The sequence below is a fragment of the Osmerus mordax genome, chromosome 26 (assembly GCF_038355195.1).
Source record: "Osmerus mordax isolate fOsmMor3 chromosome 26, fOsmMor3.pri, whole genome shotgun sequence".
Lineage (NCBI taxonomy): Eukaryota > Metazoa > Chordata > Actinopteri > Osmeriformes > Osmeridae > Osmerus > Osmerus mordax.
The window spans coordinates 3,058,849-3,071,859 of record NC_090075.1 but is presented as its reverse complement, the minus strand read 5'-3'; the positions used below and the strand labels follow the sequence as shown (position 1 = coordinate 3,071,859).

Sequence of the window (13,011 nt, the reverse complement as noted above, 5' to 3'; positions counted from 1 at the left end):
TAAGACAGCACAAGATACATTTTTGATCCCAATACTAAGGATGTTAACTAGAAACTCTCCACACCTGTAGTCTGAATTCTTTTTAAATGTGAGCAAATGTAAACTGAGAGGAATATTCACAGTCATGGTTTTCTTTCGCTCCTGTATGTATCAGTCATCATGTTTTTGTATATAATCATGTACTGTCCTGTGCTGGCAAATCATTACAAAGCAGTTTCAACCAATTCTTATATTAATCTTGTTTATCAATGGTAAATAATGGAGAATGAAATGAAAACAGTCTCTTGATGTGCATCCTTGATGTTTATTGTATTGCAGAGACAGAACACCATAGCAATAGGAATCACAGTAACAGAGTTGTGTCTGACATGAATGTTAACATGTATGCACAGATGTGTTTTGAGTCTAAGAGATAGATGAGGTCATGGTCTAGCTAGTTTTGAGGGAAGAAATCAACAAGTCATTTCTCTCTCAGTCAGCCGTCCAATTCTAACTGTTCACATCAACAAGTTTTTGGTTTCAGACCCATGCCCCCTCTTCCCAGCCCTCTCTTCCCCCTGCAGGGCTGCCGTTTGTGATTTGTTTGTACATGTTTGTGTCAGTTCCGTGTCAGTCCCGTCACAGATCACGCGGTGGCTTTGAAGAGGGGGTCCTCAGCGAAGAGTATCTTCATGAAGTTGCCCCCCTCCTCCTCCTTGGTTGGGGCGGGGCACTGGGGGGAGATGGCGGAGGGGTAAGGCAGGATGGTGGGCTCTCTCTCCCCGGGGATCTCTGCGTCAGGAACCAGGGGCAGCGTCACGCCCTCCCCAGGACCCGCAGGCTTCTCGTCGGGGAAGGCTGGCAGGGTCATGGGCCGGTCCAGGGCTGGCAGTACGGTCACCTTGCCCTCGGGTTGACGCCTGGCGGAGGCGTTGTGATCGTGGTCGTGGTGGTGGTGATGGTGCTCGTGCTCGTGCAGATGAGCGTGATTGTGGTCGTGGTCCAGGGCCAGTTCGTGGTCGTGCTCGTGGGTGTGGCTTTTGTCGCCGTGGGCGTACTGGTGATGTTGGTGAGGCCCGGCGTCCTTGCTGTGGTCGTGAGCTTTGGCGTGGTGCGCGTGCTCGTGGTCGTGGTCGTGAGCGTGGGGTTTGGTGTGGTCGTGTTTTCCCCCCTCTGCGTGGCCGTGGTCGTGGCCTTGCTTGGCGTCCTTGGTGTGGTCGTGGGCGTGGTCGTGGGTGTGGGCGTCGGTGGGGGCGTGGGCGTGGTCGTGTTTGGGGTCGTGGCTGTGACCGTCCGTGTGGCTGTGGTCGGTCTCTCCACCCAGCAAGTGCAGCCTCTTCTCTTTCTCGGCCGACTGGAAGACAGCGACCACGACACAGACACCGTGAACAACCACAACCACAACAAATCGACAAGACCCTCCGCTCAGCAATATTTGGAATGATGCTGTAAAATTGCACCGTCGTCTGACAAAAACTTTAATTTACTTCACGATTACAGTAATAAAAATAATTGAACCAAATGCTGGGAGATAACCTTACCTGAGGCTCAAAGATCTCACAATCCACATCGATATGCTCGTTGCCCATAGCAAACGAGTTGCTTCCCTTGCAGTGTCCCTTGTGCTGAGGAGAGCGATGGAAACGCAGGCGGAGAGAGGAGGAGATACAAAGAAGGGAAGAGAGAGAGAAAGAGAGACGTCACTCTGCTGTCCATCAGAAGCTGCCAGGGACGTTTTCACCGCCGTCTCGGAGATGATATTTACCGCAAACTCGCACTCCATCAGAGGGCACTTGGCGGCCTGGGATCTATCTGTGCTGTTGGCGCAGGTGGTCTCCTGGATGGTGTACTCCACGTTGTAAAAGGTGGCCATGCCCATCTACCACACAGACACAGACACAGACACAGAGACAGAGACAGACACAGGCACAGGCACAGAGACAGACACAGACACAGACACAGGCACAGACACAGACACAGGCACAGGCACAGACACAGGCACAGAGACAGACACAGGCACAGACACAGAGACAGGCACAGAGACAGACACAGGCACAGACACAGGCACAGACACAGGCACAGACACAGGCACAGACACAGGCACAGACACAGGCACAGAGACAGGCACAGACACAGACACAGACACAGACACAGACACAGAGACAGAGAGGCAGAAGACGCAACTCAAACAGGGTCCGTGTGACAAAACATCCTCGCATTTTACATTACAAAGACCCTTGTGTGTGAACCGACTTTCATATCTATATACACGTAATAGTGCATGTGGAAGTGAGTCAGTCTTTGATTGCGTGCGATGTGTTGTGTACTGCATCAAGTGGTGTTGCACAGCGTGTCGAGTCATCGATCCTGTCCTCGTCCTCACCGACAGGGCTGCGCGGGTCACGTTGACCATAGCGAAGTAGTTGGCCTGGCCGCTCTCGGCATTGAACTTGTCCATGGAGAGGGTGGCAGCCTTCAGGATCCCTTCACTGCTCTTGTCTGTGGAGGATGGGCAGTCAGGGCAGATTGCTCCGATCTTGGTTGCAGCGGCTGGAAAAGAGAGAGAGAGAGAGTGGGAGATAGAGAGAGACAGAGAGAGAGAGTAGGAGATAGAGAGAAAGAGAGAGAGCACGAGATAGAGAGAGAAAGAGAGAAATCAAATGTGGTGGGACTCAATTCACAATACACGGTTGGAAACTGATTTCAGTCTACTTCGCGAACTCCCTGTTTCAGCTGTCAGAGAGGGGCTTTTCTTACCTGGTCTCACCACACAGTTGTAGTTGTACAGACGTACCACTCTATGGATTTTGTTGATGTAGATAGTGGCCTTGCATTGACCGTACACCTACAGGAAAACACACTAGACCTGATAAACTGCACACTGTAGATTGCCTCTGTGCAGTACATAGTCCATAGAGATTTGAAATACAGTATGTTATATAAAATGTATTTGGATCTGGGTTTACAAATTTATTTAGGCTCGATTTAATATTTGGGTAGTAGAAGTGGTTTGTTTTCTCACTGGTCTGTTAGAAATCTCTCTGGCAACACAGCTTCTCCAATCCTTCATGCTGAACACGTGGCAGTTTGTCTCTAGGACGTCCAGGGTCAGGTAGAAGACCATCCCTGTCTCAGCCTACAGCAGAAGAGAACATCCCCGCAGCAACAGCAATTAAAGACGGACTTCTTGTCACTGGCTTGCTCCCTTCCCAGCTCTGGTTGGTTAGCTTTGTCTCCCTCTATGGGTGTCAGGTATTGACTGTGCATAAAAGATAAATGGGCTAACAACACCATATATGTTATACTACTGCATGTTAAAAAAGAAAGTATTGTAGTGTTTTTTCCCACCCCGGATACATTTCTAGAACCGCAGAAACAGTTTCACTTGTTCTCAAATGCTTTTCAGTTGCAGTAGAGTTGCATAGAATGACAAACAATTGTTCCACACGTTTGGAACAAGCCCGGGTGCACTCTTGGGCCGATGGTGTGCGTTCCCCAGCGTCTGAGCGTTTCGGAGGCGTTTGTGACTCACGTGCTGCATCTGGTGGACGTTGCTGAGGCGATGCAGGCTGTACACGAAGCCCTCCTTGCGGTCCTCGTTGATCTTGGTGAGCGCCAGCCCCGCTGCGCCCAACGCCGACGCGTCCTGGCACGAGCCGGGAGTCAGTCCGGGGTCCAGCGGGGCGCCATGGGTGCACACGCACACCAGCAGCAAGACAAAACACTGCTTCATGGTTGGAGGTCTGTCTGTCTGTCTTGTTCCCTGAGTCTGTCAAACACTCACAGCACACACACACACAACACACAAGCTACTGGGAAAGGTGAGGAGAAGAGGAACCGAAAGGGTTTTATATGCTCTTGTCTACTCCCACTAGATTTTCTGCTCCTCCAACCACCCCCACCTTGAACCCCTCCCTCTCTGGCTTCCACACTGCTGTTGAGGCAGCTCGCCCTGCCCTGCCCTGCCTCCATCCCTCCCTGCCTCCCTCTCTCTCTCTCTCTCTCTCTCTCTCTCTCTCTCTCTCTCTCTCTCTCTCTCTCTCTCTCTCTCTCTCTCTCTCTCCCTCCCTCCCTCCCTCCCTCCCTCCCTCCCTCCCTCTCCCTCCCTCCAGGGTAGGTGGTGATAACCTCTCTCCCTCACCTCCAACATACCTCTGTGATTGCACCTAGTTAGGCAGCCTATCAGTCAATCTGTGCCTGCAGTATCAGCCCACTATCAGCCCAGTGTGAACTCTTTGGTAGCACTGTATTCGCAGGGGTTAAGCATGTTAAGATATAGTGTGTGCTAATGAGGCGAAACACTTTTAGAAACCGTCAAAGTGATTACGTCTAAAGTCTCTGTGTTCCTCTTGGTCTGTCTTTCAAATCCTGAATTGTTGAATTAGAGTTAGCAAATGCTTCTCTGTTTGTGTGGAGTTGACAGATTAGGCTTCTTCTGATGATACGAGGACCTGCAAGAAAGGTACTTACTTATTACTCACTCACAGAGAAAATTATGTGTTTGTAATAGCTTGGCTTATCTCATTATTACAATGTCTTGAGGAAGACTGTCAAGCCACTACAGATTTTTTATTTTTTTTATTTTAAGAGGTCGTTGTTTTTTTTGTGCGGGCTGCAACATGGGCAAGGTGATTTATTGAGATGAACTGAACTCTGGGTGAAGCTGTACTCTCTGTTTACTGTCCTGAGGCAACTGACAGTCATTTTCACAGAAAAGCGATGGGTAAACGATGGGTAAACATGACCTGACTGGACTGAACCTGACTGCAGGGGAAAGGTTTACTATAGACCCTCATGTGTTTAGTCGAGTGTATAGAGTGTGAAGGTATTGCATTTACCCTACAAGTCCAAACATTCAGTCATTGTAATTCACCATGATGCATCAATACTGTACTGTATGTTGCTGATATGTTCTCCTCCCTTTTCTTCTCTGCACATGCAGAATGGTCAAATTCTGAACAGAAAAGCACCCAAAGACCATCAATATTAACACATAAACATATACAAAGAGACCAATGGAGTACGTATTCATGTCCTTTATTTTAGTGCCAAAGTGCGTTAACATTGACAGAACCGAAACATTTCACTGACACAACAGAAAAATCCCACACATGAAAAGTCCCCACAAGCCAATGTTTCGCAACGTCGAAAACTGTTACATAACACATCGTCAAATAACTAGGTGGCAGCACAGTACATACCATTCTCTACTAGTTTAGGCCCCTATAGGATGAGGGCGGACTTCACCTTTTGAGGGCTGGGGGAGGAGGTGGGGGTGTATGTGACTGAAGGGGCAGATGGGATAAATGGAGGGGGGGATCTTCACAAAACCATGGCAGGGAGTGAAGGGGAGAGTAACAGGGCGCTGGTCCCCTGGGAGGGGATGGTGGGGGAGGGGGCGGATGATTTCATGGCCCGCTGGGATTTGTTTGGGGGGGAGGATGTCTAGACCATGGCCACCATGGTGTGGAGGTTTGGCGGGGCGGTGGCCCTCTTGCCATGGGTGTTTGGTGGGATGGATGGCTGGACCATGGCCCATATGGTGTGGAGGTTTGGTGGGATGGATGACTGGACCATGGCCCATATGGTGTGGAGGTTTGGTGGGATGGATGGCTGGACCATGGCCCATATGGGGCCTGCACTTGTTAGGATCCGTTGGATCAGATGGTTGGGTGGAGTTCTACAAGAGGAACCAACGACAATAACGTGAAAGGAGAAGTGTCCATCCAGCCATGTCTCTTACACAGCATGTGTGTGTGTTTTTGCACGCATGCGTGTGAGCGACTTTGCAGAAGACGGGTTACCTTTGCTTCGTAGATATCACAGTCGACTGTCACGTCCATGCTTCTCATCAGAGAGGACTTGCAGTAGCCATGACGCTATACAGGATAAACGAGAGGAAGAGGGGAAAAGACAGTGATGGTGATGTCATGTCCGCAGCTTTAGGTAAAGAGGCTAGGGGAAGATGAGAGAAGAGCTCAAACGGACTTACAGCTTGGTCGGGGCACAACGACTTGCAGGCCTGTGGGTGTATCCTGGCTTTGGCAGGGCAGTCTGTCTCTACTACAGCAAACTCTGCATACTCGCTCCTCTCCAGTCCGTCAATCCACTAGGAGATGTAGAGACATACATCCTCTTGTAAACATTCAAAAAATGTGTGCGTGAGGGTTTGTATCAGTGCATGTGAGAAAGAGAGGTGAAAACATCCAAAGAGATGGATGTCCAATATCAGCCACCCAACAAGTCCTACCCCACTACTGAGGCGTCCCACTTCCAGCAGTTTGAAGGCGAAGGTGTGGTTGCCCTCTCTGTTGAACTTGGCCAGGGCAGCCTTGATGCTGGCCAGCCCCTCAGGATGGTGGAGGGGCATCAGCGTGGGGCAATCAGGGCACATCCTTATTTCCACTACGATCATCTGTCCTACTCTCTGCTTCAGTGTCTGAACAGGTACTATGTGTTTGAACCAGGCGGGAGGTTATAGCAGCATAACCGAACTTCATATGGGGATTAAACACAGGGAAATAAGTCAATGAGGTTGAGGGAGAGGGGCACTTACTGGGTTCAGTGTTGCAGACGTAGCTGAGAGCAGTGGTGGTTTCCGGGGCAACGCTAATTGTCACGTTACAATCGGCCGTCACCATCTGTGAGCAGAAGACACAGTGAGATAAGACAGTTGTTTAGATAGGCTCATGATATTAAGCTAAGGTTTTAGCGCTCAGCCTGTACTGTGTGTGCGTGTGTCGGAGGGGGTTGTTGGTGCGTTTGTAAGATTGTGTGCACGTGTGTGTGTGTGTGTGTATGACTCACTGTCTCAGACATCCTTCGGACCTCACACTCCTCAAAGGGTTTGGGGTTGACAACGTGACAAGTGGTCTCCTGGAGGTCCATGCCCAGGTGCAGCACACACCCAGGCCCTTCCTGTTCCTCAGTGCAAAAGAACGCAAAACACAGTCCATAACCACCCACACAGATGCGCACACACACGCACACACACAGACACGTACACACCCCAGAGCTTGTCACTAACCTTCTCCGTCCAGATGCTACGCAACTTGCAGAGCTTGAACTTGTATCCATGGTGATGGTTTTTGTTTATATGTTGCATGGCCACCCTCGCAGCTGGCTCACCATCGCTTTTCTCATCGCAGGTTACTGCCTCCTGCAATACATCGCCCAGACCTCTCTCCCCCAGTGTCACGGCAACCAACAGTAGGACCAGTCCCTTCATGGCTCAGTAGGAGACAGAGGGCTGCTTTCCTCATTTATACAAACAGTTGTTGTGAATGTACTGCCAATGTCAACTCCATAGAGCAAACACACACATCTACAATCAGACAAACAAGTCTCTCCAGCTCAGTGTGTTCCCAGAAACTAATTTGCCTTTTTTTTTCTCAACAAAAAAACGTATTGTCAAATCATTTGCGATGGAATATCAAACGTTTCCTTGTTTTATGAGCAAACTGCTGTCTACTCTGAGGTAGCTGAAATCGATTTCAAATAACGGTTCCAATATTCCTCTAAACTATTCTGTATTCTGTCACATTGTTGAAGCCTTAACCTTTAAAGGGTAGGATCCGACAGGTGAATAAATAATTAACAACAGAGATAGTGTCAATGGTCCACAAGGCTGGATAAAATCAATCTGAGGCATTGGATTTCTTGTTGACTACAGTGATAAGTTTTTTTGTAGAAATAGCTCTGCTGCCTCAGGACATTTGTTTGTTAAGGCCAACAGACGAGCTAGTGCTAATATTGAACCGTTTGGACTCCTAAGTGTGTGTGTGTGTGTGTGTGGCCATAGTGTCACTGACTGATTAAATCATTTCCAAGAATCAGTGGTCATCCACACAGTAACAATGTGCCCCCATACCTCCTGCCCACTCACCGGGCTTGTCCTGTGTGTCAGTGTCGTTCCTGCAAACCAGGTCTGTGGCAATCTCTAGGCAAGTCTGTGGCAATCTCTAGGCTGTGACAGCCTCTCTGACCCGGGCCAAGAGTGCAGCCCCTTCCAGCACTGTGGCACCATGCAGCTGACCTCGCCAAGCTACCTAGCTGCAATAGGAAACTACCAGCTGACAAAAGGAAACTCTGATTCATGGTAGAGGTCTGTCTGTTGACCTTGTCTGCCTGTTACCGTCTCCCTCACGTACTCACATAGAGTGATAACCTCGTTCCCCTCCGACCCACATACCTCTATAATTGTAGTTAGGCAGGCTGTCGGTCAACCTGCAGGCCAGTGGCATCAGCCCAGTTTGTGAGCTCTTGTAGCACTGTGTTCTGGGAGTTCAGTTAGTATGAAGGGTTGACAAGGCCTTTGTGGAAGAGGACCGGCCAAATAATGATATCATCTAATCTGTATTGATTCGGGGTCTGTTCGTGTGTGTGCAACTGCACTGCTTGAACCATGACTGTCTCACATTAGACCAAACAAAACGAAAAAAAAAATATTTTAACTTTAACTAACATTCTGAACCAGAACACAGAGTATGCCAGAAGAATATCAAGGAAGTCAAGAAAATGCTAAAAAACACACATAGGTGAAGACACACAACAACTTTTATCACACAACAACTAGAACTCATTCCATTTATTCAAGCACTGTTTACATCAGGCCAGTATATCTGCTCCCCAAAGTCAGTAGCCCTTCATCGGGGATCAAGCCAACATCATAATAGACGTGATATGGATTTATCAAACAAACATATGCAGCCAGCTTCCAGACTAGTCAACCAACCTCAACTACACCCTCAGGGGGGGAGGAAGTTAGAGTGTGGTGTAACGGGAGGGGCCGGGGCAGGAGCGGAAGGGGGAGGGGCCAGCGGGGAACAGGGACAGGAACACCGGGGTATGGGGTGGTTTGGACGTCACAAGAGCCTGGCGTCTCCTACGCCGGGGCCGGTAGCGGAAGTTGGAGGGTCGACAAACCACAGCGCCACCTAGCTCCTCGGAGGAGTCTGACTCCGAGGATTCGGAGGATTCGGAGGATTCAGAGGAGGTCAAAGGAGGGCTGGGGTTGGCCACGAGTGAGGGGTTTAAACGGGCGGGTGTCTCTGGGGCAGGGGGCGCTGGGTAGGGGTCCAATGGCAGAGGGGGTGCTGAGTAGGGGTCCAAGGGCAGAGGGGGCGCCGGGTAGGGGTCCAAGGGCAGAGGGGGCGCCGGGTAGGGGTCAAAGGGAATATGGGGGACTGGGGTGGGGAGAAAAGGGATGGTAGGGGCGGCTGGTTTGGGTTTAGATGGGTAGGGCCGCTGTGCTGTTTGGACGGGGATGACATTGTGAACTTGTGGTTCAATGGGTCTTTGCACATCACCCACCTGACAGTGACACACACACACACACACACACACACAAAGACTTCATATGAAAAATTGTATTCGTATTCCAGATGTTTTAGCACCGCTGGATTTAACTCCCTGAAATGTCGTTATTGTAAATCAACAATCGGACAAAGGAGAACTTCACCTGTGCTTTGAATGTTTCACAGGAAGTCTGGACGTCTACTTGGCCCTGCAGATGTCCGTACACAGAGCCCGTACAGAACCCTGTCGGCTGGAGAAAGAGGGTGTCTATTGTTTATGTGTGTGTCTGTGTGTGCGCATATTATATACAAGATGTGTTTCTGTTTGTGACTCTGCATGATCGGGCATCTGCCCTACTCACACACTCTCAATGCAACAAGCACAGGCAGTCTGTATGTGCTGGGATCACTGATATTTCCTGTGTTGTTTAAATGATGTAGCATGTAGCATGCTACATCACAGCATACACTATAATGTATCCTTTCTTACCTCGTGGTCCGTGGAGGTTGGCACACACGTGTCCCCTCCCAAGTGCATGTGCCCCTCAGGGCACGCCACGACCGTATATTCCACAAAGGTAGCCGGCACAGGTGCATTCTGGGATGGATTGGAACAGGACTTTTATTCTGACAGGATACCAAAGCAATTAAGAACACTTGGATGTCATTCCTTTTAGATGAGTTGATATGCTGAGTGTATGGCTTATGCTCTGGGATATACAGTTTAGATTATGAAGTGTTATCCATGCAGAGAGTGTTACCTAGGTGTGGGTTATGCAGTAGGGGTTCTGCATCGTTATGCATGAAGACGGTATACAGGCCCACCTTTGCCGCAGCACGGGTCACACTGAGCAGAGTCAGCGGGGAGGGCAGGGTGCTCTGGGCGTTGTGTCTGGCCAGCGTCATCTTGGCAGCTGCCTGGGCCTGGGGGCTGTCCACAGGCAGCAGCAGGGGGCAGTCTGGGCATGTCTGGAGAAGCTTCTCTGGAGGGTCTGGAGGGGAGGGAATGGAAGGTATTGGGAGGGAGGGGAGGGGAGGGGAGGGGAGGGGAGGGGAGGGGAGGGGAGGGGAGGGGAGGGGAGGGGAGGGGAGGGGAGGGGAGGGGAGGGGAGGGGAGGGGAGGGGAGGGGAGGTTGAGGAGAGGAGAGGAGAGGAGAGGGGAGGGGAGGGCTGAGGGCATTAGCAGCAAAGGCATTTGTGAAGATCTATGGCGACAGTGTGTGGATGTGCAGCAGGTCTACCTGGAACCAGAGTACAGTCGTAGCTGTAGAGATAGGAGAAGCCCTCTGGCGTGTGGAGAACCGTGGTGTTGCAGTTCCCTGAGATTCTCTGGAAATGAGCACGGATAGACATTAAAATAAGGTTGTGGGCTGTAATGTAAGAGGACGCCAAGTCCAATCGCAACATTGTACACAGATGTACGTGTTGTTCTACACAGAGCGTTCCTTTGCCAGGCAGAGTAGGGTGAGGTCATTCTCCATGAACTGCCTGGACAGCTATTGGGTCTCACCTCTCCCCAGCAGCTCTGCTCTTTGTTACCAACACTCTCAATGCGCGTGTGTGTTTGTGTGTGTGTGTTTGTAAGAATGGGAGTGATGACCTACTGTTTCCATGAAGGGCCTAACAGTGCAGTGTTTCCAAGGTTTGGGATTCCTAATGTAACACCTGGTCTCCAACACGTCTAAATCCAAGTAGTAGACATTCCCAGCTGGGCCCTTAAAGACACACACACACACACACACACACACACACACACACACACGCACACACACACGTGAGAAACACTGAACTAAAGAAAAATGGTGATTTGAGTCGATCCAGCTTCTTTGGCATAGTTGTGTGCGTATGTTTGTGTGCGTGCGTTTATTTTTGTGCACGTGACATTGGGTGGGGTACATTTACGGAAATCAACGAAGCTGTGAAAAGCATATAGCTCCATGATTTATGATTTATCCATGATGTACTGAGGACAGGCCAACAAGACCACCCCTGTGCTGTTGATGAGAATTCCTCCTAAGCGTCCTGCTGGATCTGGCAACAGCTACATAAGCACAAAACACAAATACACCCACTCTCTGGAACAAGATGTTGTACACAGCCATTCCGAGAGACTTTTAGACACGCAATGGACAAACATCATCGTTTCGGGCCGAAGGCAACAAAAAAAATGCCGTTAGAAACCAAGTAATAGGTATGCTTACTCTATTGTACAATGTGTAGGCCTATTTTGTTTCCCCAGTGAGATTTAAAGGCCATATTGCATTTTGACTGACTTCACACATGCTCTATTCCAGTGCAAACAGTTTGGCAATGACAGCGAAATGAACTTGCCTGCGCATGCAGATGGACGTTGGAGATCCTGTTAAGCGCAAATTTATAACCCGTGGTTCTGTCTTCGTTTATGTAAGTAATCGCAAGTCGAGACAGTTTCTCCACGCTCTTGTCGTTACAAGCTATGGGTGCGAGTTCAAACACCTGGGCACAGTTGCTCCACGGCTGAGTACAGAATAAAGCCCCTATAATCCAGGCAATTTTCCCCATGTCCATTATTTTGTAGTACAGAGTGTGGTGTTGACTAGGGCTTTTTGCGCTGTGCCAGTGGAGCATTTGTTTGCGTTTATCGCTGGCAGTGACTTTTGGAATCAAAGGGAAAACAGGGATGTTGAAATAATGCCAAGGACAAAATGTTTTTTTTTTCTTATACACATAATGATTTCTTAGCATAATTGTAAACTTTGGCTTCCACAAGCACAACCAAAGCCTTCACAACAGTTTCCAAGTGGTACTTTTCATTCAAGGTCTATAGCCTATCCGATGAATATATTTCTGTCATTAGTAGAGCCAGGACCAATTTCACACAAATCAAACGATTAAAATCCACTCTTCTGAAAACTGGGTTGCTGCGGTTTGGCCTAACGTGTTCATAAATCTTTAGAACTGCCTTTACTTCCTCCTTTCACCACATGATGGCAATGTAGACCAATCTTAATGAATTTGAAACCTCAAAACTAGAATTCAATTGTCAACTTGAACCAGCAATTAAGGATGTGTCTGGAGTTAATAAAAATCATCCACTTGGCTAGCTGGTATTGATTTATTGATTATGATGAGGGTTAGACTGATAAGTATGATAATAATAAGGATTAATGACGAAGAGATTGACGTTGACTACACAGACGTTTGTGGGTTAGGTCCTTCAATGTCAGTTTGGAATTAAACTGGAAGTATGAATTAATGATAGCGAGATTGAATAGATGATATGTACTTATTGGTTCCATTGCTCCCCGGAACGATTGTGGAACTGTGGGACCTGTATCACTGGAAGAAGGTTTAGGTTTCTTGATTTGTAACCACGGTGAATCTCAGGTTTGGCCTCTGTGATGGGACAACACAGGCTTCTTTTTTGACATAGGTTCATTCACTCAGGAATTTGGCGTTTGGGAAAGCCAAAGATCTTCTCTCTGTGGCTTTGAGTTTCTCTTTCACAATTTATTGCTTCATTCTTGTTAATACAAGAGAGCAGTGATAAATCAAATTTCTTGAAATTTGGATAGGCTTTCTGTCGGAACGCTGGCCAGCCTTAAGTGTCAGATCCTCAGTGGCTAGAATAAGGTTTTACGACCAAAGGCAGACAGGCCTTTTCAAGATGTGACATCTGCATTGTGTTTTCAGAGAACGACTTTAGGAACAAAGAAGCTGAAATTGATGTATCACCCGCATATTTGATGTGAGTAGC

The 13,011-nt window shown here is 48.8% G+C and overlaps 3 protein-coding genes across 4 annotated transcripts; all 3 read right to left on the bottom strand.

The window, feature by feature from the left end:
- Nucleotides 1–284: 284 nt before the first annotated feature.
- On the bottom strand, nucleotides 285–3,788 carry fetub (fetuin B). Its single transcript, XM_067229819.1, has 7 exons — nucleotides 3,512–3,788; nucleotides 3,002–3,115; nucleotides 2,737–2,824; nucleotides 2,363–2,529; nucleotides 1,745–1,858; nucleotides 1,521–1,604; nucleotides 285–1,333 (listed from the first exon to the last, which is right to left on the bottom strand). The coding sequence occupies exons 1-7, from the start codon at nucleotides 3,710–3,712 to the stop codon at nucleotides 626–628; spliced, it is 1,476 nt and encodes a 491-aa protein (XP_067085920.1). The 5' UTR covers nucleotides 3,713–3,788; the 3' UTR covers nucleotides 285–625.
- A 1,221-nt stretch (nucleotides 3,789–5,009) lies between these two features.
- Nucleotides 5,010–7,207, bottom strand: ahsg1 (alpha-2-HS-glycoprotein 1). 2 transcript variants are annotated; one of them, XM_067229993.1, is made up of 7 exons: nucleotides 7,007–7,207; nucleotides 6,787–6,897; nucleotides 6,536–6,620; nucleotides 6,230–6,429; nucleotides 5,972–6,088; nucleotides 5,784–5,858; nucleotides 5,010–5,659 (listed from the first exon to the last, which is right to left on the bottom strand). In XM_067229993.1, the coding sequence occupies exons 1-7, from the start codon at nucleotides 7,205–7,207 to the stop codon at nucleotides 5,195–5,197; spliced, it is 1,254 nt and encodes a 417-aa protein (XP_067086094.1). In that variant the 3' UTR covers nucleotides 5,010–5,194. The 2 variants fall into 2 exon arrangements, with proteins under 2 accessions (XP_067086094.1, XP_067086095.1); XM_067229994.1 differs by having other exon boundaries at nucleotides 6,787–6,903; nucleotides 7,007–7,133.
- Nucleotides 7,208–8,562: 1,355 nt separating this feature from the next.
- Nucleotides 8,563–11,816, bottom strand: si:ch211-262h13.5 (uncharacterized protein LOC571127 homolog). Its single transcript, XM_067229442.1, has 7 exons — nucleotides 11,607–11,816; nucleotides 10,880–10,990; nucleotides 10,517–10,604; nucleotides 10,101–10,267; nucleotides 9,766–9,873; nucleotides 9,440–9,526; nucleotides 8,563–9,291 (listed from the first exon to the last, which is right to left on the bottom strand). The coding sequence occupies exons 1-7, from the start codon at nucleotides 11,814–11,816 to the stop codon at nucleotides 8,743–8,745; spliced, it is 1,320 nt and encodes a 439-aa protein (XP_067085543.1). The 3' UTR covers nucleotides 8,563–8,742.
- Nucleotides 11,817–13,011: the final 1,195 nt, after the last annotated feature.

Excerpts from the sequence above, each read along its gene's own strand:
- fetub (XM_067229819.1), bottom strand. The coding sequence starts at position 3,712 with ATGAAGCAGTGTTTTGTCTTGCTGCTGGTGTGCGTGTGCACCCATGGC. Across the intron at positions 3,116-3,511 it reads ACGTCCACCAGATGCAGCAC|GCTGAGACAGGGATGGTCTT; the intron begins GTGAGTCACAAA and ends CTTCTGCTGTAG. Across the intron at positions 2,825-3,001 it reads GAGAGATTTCTAACAGACCA|GTGTACGGTCAATGCAAGGC; the intron begins GTGAGAAAACAA and ends GTTTTCCTGTAG.
- ahsg1 (XM_067229993.1), bottom strand. The coding sequence starts at position 7,207 with ATGAAGGGACTGGTCCTACTGTTGGTTGCCGTGACACTGGGGGAGAGA. Across the intron at positions 6,898-7,006 it reads GTAGCATCTGGACGGAGAAG|GAAGGGCCTGGGTGTGTGCT; the intron begins GTTAGTGACAAG and ends ACTGAGGAACAG. Across the intron at positions 6,089-6,229 it reads TGGGACGCCTCAGTAGTGGG|TGGATTGACGGACTGGAGAG; the intron begins GTAGGACTTGTT and ends TACATCTCCTAG.
- si:ch211-262h13.5 (XM_067229442.1), bottom strand. The coding sequence starts at position 11,816 with ATGGGGAAAATTGCCTGGATTATAGGGGCTTTATTCTGTACTCAGCCG. Across the intron at positions 9,874-10,100 it reads TGACCCGTGCTGCGGCAAAG|AATGCACCTGTGCCGGCTAC; the intron begins GTGGGCCTGTAT and ends AATCCATCCCAG. Across the intron at positions 9,292-9,439 it reads GTGAAACATTCAAAGCACAG|GTGGGTGATGTGCAAAGACC; the intron begins GTGAAGTTCTCC and ends TGTCACTGTCAG.